We start from the raw sequence: 4,138 nt of genomic DNA, 5'->3' as shown, positions 1-4,138 counted from the left end.
TGGGAGGAGGAGGAGGCAGAGGTGGGTGGGTGAGCGCGGACCCACGCGGGACGGGGTCGGGGGTGCGTGGAGCGGGTCCCCCTCTCCCAGGTGAGGCTGAAGCCCAGAGACGCTTTGCTGAGCCTTCCTCACTGGTTTGCAGATGCCACCATCAGCGAGCTGCTGGAGGAGCAGCAGGAGCGTGTGCCGCCACCGAAGCTGCAGGTGAAGTTCAGTCTCCGCTCCTCGCCGCACGCCGAAGAGGACGGTTGCGCGCTCGCCGTCGGCCAACACAAGTGTCTGGAGGACTGCAAGTTCAATGTGACAGCTAAAACCTTCTTCATCATTCACGGCTGGACTGTAAGTGGGGAGGAGGCGGTGGGGAGGAGAGGTTTAGCGTTCAGTCTGTCAACTTAGAGTGTGCAACATGCTCTGTAAATGGTCTGGGTCTCGAGAATGTCTGGAGTGTCTCTTTGCCCCGAGAAGCTGTGGCTGCTCCATCCCTGGAGGTGTTCAAGGCCAGGTTGGACGGGGCTTGGAGCAACCTGGTCCGGTGGGAGGTGTCCCTGCTCATGGCAGGAGGTGTCTCTGCTCATGGCAGGGAGGGTGGAACTGGATGGTCTTTAAGGTCTCTTCCAACCTAAACCATTCTATGGGATTTAAGACAACTTTTCATGTTTTGAGTACTGCAGCCTCTTTGTAGTTGCACCTGAGTTCTCTGGAGCAGTGTGACTGGGTCATACTTAACTCTGTGAAATCACCCAACTCATTCGCAACTGCCTGAGATCCCTTCATGGCCCCACTGGTCGGACTCGATGATCTTTTCCACCCTAAACAGTTCTGTGTCTGTATAACGTGAATGTGGTAAAGGCACCTTGTGATTTTTCCCTAAAATCTAACTAACTGACCACTGTGAAGGTGGCACTTGGCTTAACACACGTATAGGCTTTCTGTAATCGTAGACCTGTGTCTGCAGCCTTTACTTCTGCTACGTGGTCTCCTTGATAAAGAAAGAGAGGGCAGACACAGGCTTTATCGAGCTTTCTTCACCTGCATTTGATGTGACTGAGTGTGTGGCACGAGGGCACTTATCAACTCTTACCAGGGCTTATGCAAACAGCGGTGCCAGGACTGGAAAATAATTTTGCAATCCATCCAAATTTCTGAAACTCTCGAGAAAAAGAGCGATAAGGTGGCACGTAACGAATGCTTCCCCCTCCTGCCTTAAAAAGGCAAGGCGGCTAATTACATCCAGAGTCTCTCAAAACCTGTTTTTCTTACCCCATCACTGCAGCAATGAGAAGTAGTGGGGCTTGGAGAGGAGCAGCACACAGCTGGAGCAGCATATGTAAATGATATGCAAATAAATTAACTGTGACTGTATAATCTTGAGCCTGGGAGCTGGAAACCACCACCTGACTTTTCTTTCTAGATGAGCGGCATGTTCGAAACCTGGCTGGGCAGCTTGGTATCCGCTCTTCAGGAGAGGGAGAAGGATGCCAATGTGGTGGTGGTGGATTGGCTTTCACTTGCCCACCAGCTCTACACCGATGCTGTGAACAACACGCAGATCGTCGGGAAAAGCATCGCCAGGCTGCTCGACTGGTTACAGGTAACGCGAGTTAAGGCCAGTGGCTGTTGTAACGCTCCGTTAGGGACTGTTGCACAAGGGAACAGTCACCGGCTCCAGCGCTTGCCAGTGGGGAAGGCACTGGTGCAATCCAAACCCCAAGGCTTGGTGGGGCGATGGCTCACAGTGAAGGTGCTGCGCTCAGCACGTGTGCTACGGTGTTTTCCTGGGAGATGCCGCTTTGCAGCATGCTCAGAGCAGCGATGTTGAAGCAGACTTCAAATTTAGGAGTCCTTCCTCCTGAACTTAGGAGCTGGGCCTTCAAAGTCAGCATTGGCTTAGCAAGAGGTGGAAAAGGAGAAGGTCCATGGTGCTACACTTGGTGGTTGAGTCCACGGCCAGTCCTGAGGTCCGCTGGCAGCTCCCTGGGAGAAGGCTGCTCCAGATGCTGCTTAAACAAAGAGTATTGAAATTTGGGTTGAAAGCTCAGTACTGGGGTTGGGGGCAAACCACAAGTGCCATCCAAACCCTTCAACTTCTACTTGTCTCGACAAAATAAAGAACGAAGCATGCTTGTCTGCCCCCTCCCTCCAGTCTCTTCTTAAAATTGCACCTGAGTCCTGCAGATGGGAGCTGTGCCAGATGCCCTGAAAGACAGGGAGGTGGCAAATTACGATTTCTTTTTTATTTATTTATTTATTTTCTTCCTCGCAGGAGAAACCACTCTTCCAGCTTGAGAATGTCCACCTGATCGGGTACAGCCTGGGTGCCCATGTCGCCGGCTTTGCTGGTAACCACGTCCATGGGACAATAGGCAGAATCACAGGCGAGTGGCTTTTTAAGCAGGCTCTTACCTTTCCTTAGCAGCAGAGGGTTTCCCTGAAGAGGCTCGTTTCCTGTGTTGCTGCGATGTTGTTTTGGGCTTGCGATATCAGAAATGATAAGTTTCCTATCTGTGGTGGCAGCGGGGAGCACAGGTCTCTTCACATGAGAAAGTATCTTAATTTTGAACCCCGAATGTAGGGAAGGTTCAATGAAAAACCTTTCAGAGGACAACCTGATCTTGAGTATTTCTGAAGTTAAACGTGTGTTCAAAACAAGTCCAGCTCAAGCCTTTACTATCCAGGTATTAAGCCTCTGAGTGATATTGTTTCTGTAATTATAGCTCATAAATTAATGAAAGGGAAAGCTATTGGGTGCAGTTTGTCCCATGGGATGTTTGGTCAAAAAACCCCCCCCAGCCCCTTATTCTAAGTGTCTTGAACTCCAGACAGAAGCTGATGTCAACATGGGACAACTTTGGGCATGGTAGAAGGGGCCACATTAAGCATTTAAATGTGACACTGGCAGCAAGGCTTCCTCAGAGCCTCGCAATAAATATCTCTATTCGGTCAAGCAGGAAAAAAATAATCACCTAACAATCAAGTTGGGGAATGGCTGAAGAGCGCAGCTTCAGGTTGGGGGTGAGGCTCAGAGGTTAACCGAAATTCCCAAACCTGTCATGGGCTCTCAGATCCAGGGGTCACCCAGCTGCTGCTTAAACTTGTAACAGTCCCTCCGTATGTGCGATCTGAAACCAGACTAAGTGTAGCCAAGGCAGCTTTGGCTACCAACAGTCTCCATGGGGCGCTAGACCTCATCTGGTGTTCAATCACCTGCTACCTCTTGAAGTATCTCTTCACTGTGACCTAGCAAAGACTCATGGCTTCCAACAGGTAGTCTGAAGCCATCGCTGTAGAGCAAACTGGTGCTACTACTGGGTTGTATTGCACCAAAAGCAGTATGGGACATCTCCCTTTGTTCCCTCAGTGAGCCCGTGGTGAAGAGATCTTGGGAGACAGTGTCTGGGATGAGGAAGGGACTCTCCCTCTGTAGCATCTGGTTAGGAGAGCTCCTAGTAACAGGCTCCTCGCTATATTCTGTATGAAATAACCCAATTCCTAACTTGGCATCTTGCATGCTGTCTCTAACCCCAGGCCTGGATCCGGCTGGCCCTATGTTTGAAGGAGTGGACCCTAGCAGGCGCCTCTCCCCTGATGATGCTAACTTTGTGGATGTCCTTCACACCTACACAAGGGAAACACTCGGTGTTAGCATTGGGATCCAGACCTGCCATGGGGAGGGGGCTGCCGGTGGGGATCAAAGCCTTCTGGAAACCTCCCTGCGGACGGCGATGCCCGGAGGCAGGTACAAACTGTAACGTTCCTCCCTGTGTGACAACGTTCACAAGAATTAGCATTTCACAGGAATGCGGGGATTTATTCTTCAAGGCCCACCGTATCCGCGAGCGCTACAGCCCAAACACTGCACCAACAGAGCATGTGCTTGATAAGAACCCCGGAACAGATGCCAGCGGATTTAATGTGGGACAGGAGGCCCATTGCAGGTTTGCAGACTGCTGGCAGGGTCAGCTGTAAATATTCCCTCACAATCAAAGGCATTCATCTAAGGATTACATGCTGGGGGCTTTGTGGTAAAGTAAATTTGCGACTAATGGGACCATTAATAGTCAGACAGTTTAGTTGGCTCGCTGGCTGCCATTTATTTCCCCCCCAGTCATTTTTACTACATCTAAATACCAGGGGGATG

General features: G+C 50.8%; 1 protein-coding gene across 1 annotated transcript in view; it reads left to right on the top strand.

Annotated features, from left to right (window-relative positions):
- LIPG (lipase, endothelial) overlaps positions 1-3,736 on the top strand; it is a gene marked incomplete at its 3' end in the record, with an annotated part of 19,009 nt that extends 15,273 nt beyond the window's left edge. Inside the window, exons 2-5 of the mRNA XM_009895146.1 lie at positions 143-339; positions 1,412-1,591; positions 2,264-2,375; positions 3,526-3,736. Coding sequence (XP_009893448.1) covers positions 143-339; positions 1,412-1,591; positions 2,264-2,375; positions 3,526-3,736 — 700 coding nt within the window. The remainder of the gene's footprint in view (positions 1-142; positions 340-1,411; positions 1,592-2,263; positions 2,376-3,525) is intronic.
- Between the last annotated feature and the right edge of the window lie 402 nt (positions 3,737-4,138).

The sequence above is a fragment of the Charadrius vociferus genome, unplaced genomic scaffold, assembly GCF_000708025.1.
Source record: "Charadrius vociferus isolate BGI_N301 unplaced genomic scaffold, ASM70802v2 scaffold821, whole genome shotgun sequence".
Taxonomy (NCBI): Eukaryota; Metazoa; Chordata; class Aves; order Charadriiformes; family Charadriidae; genus Charadrius; species Charadrius vociferus.
The sequence above is the reverse complement of the archived record's forward strand: the minus strand, read 5'-3'. Positions and strand labels throughout refer to the sequence as shown.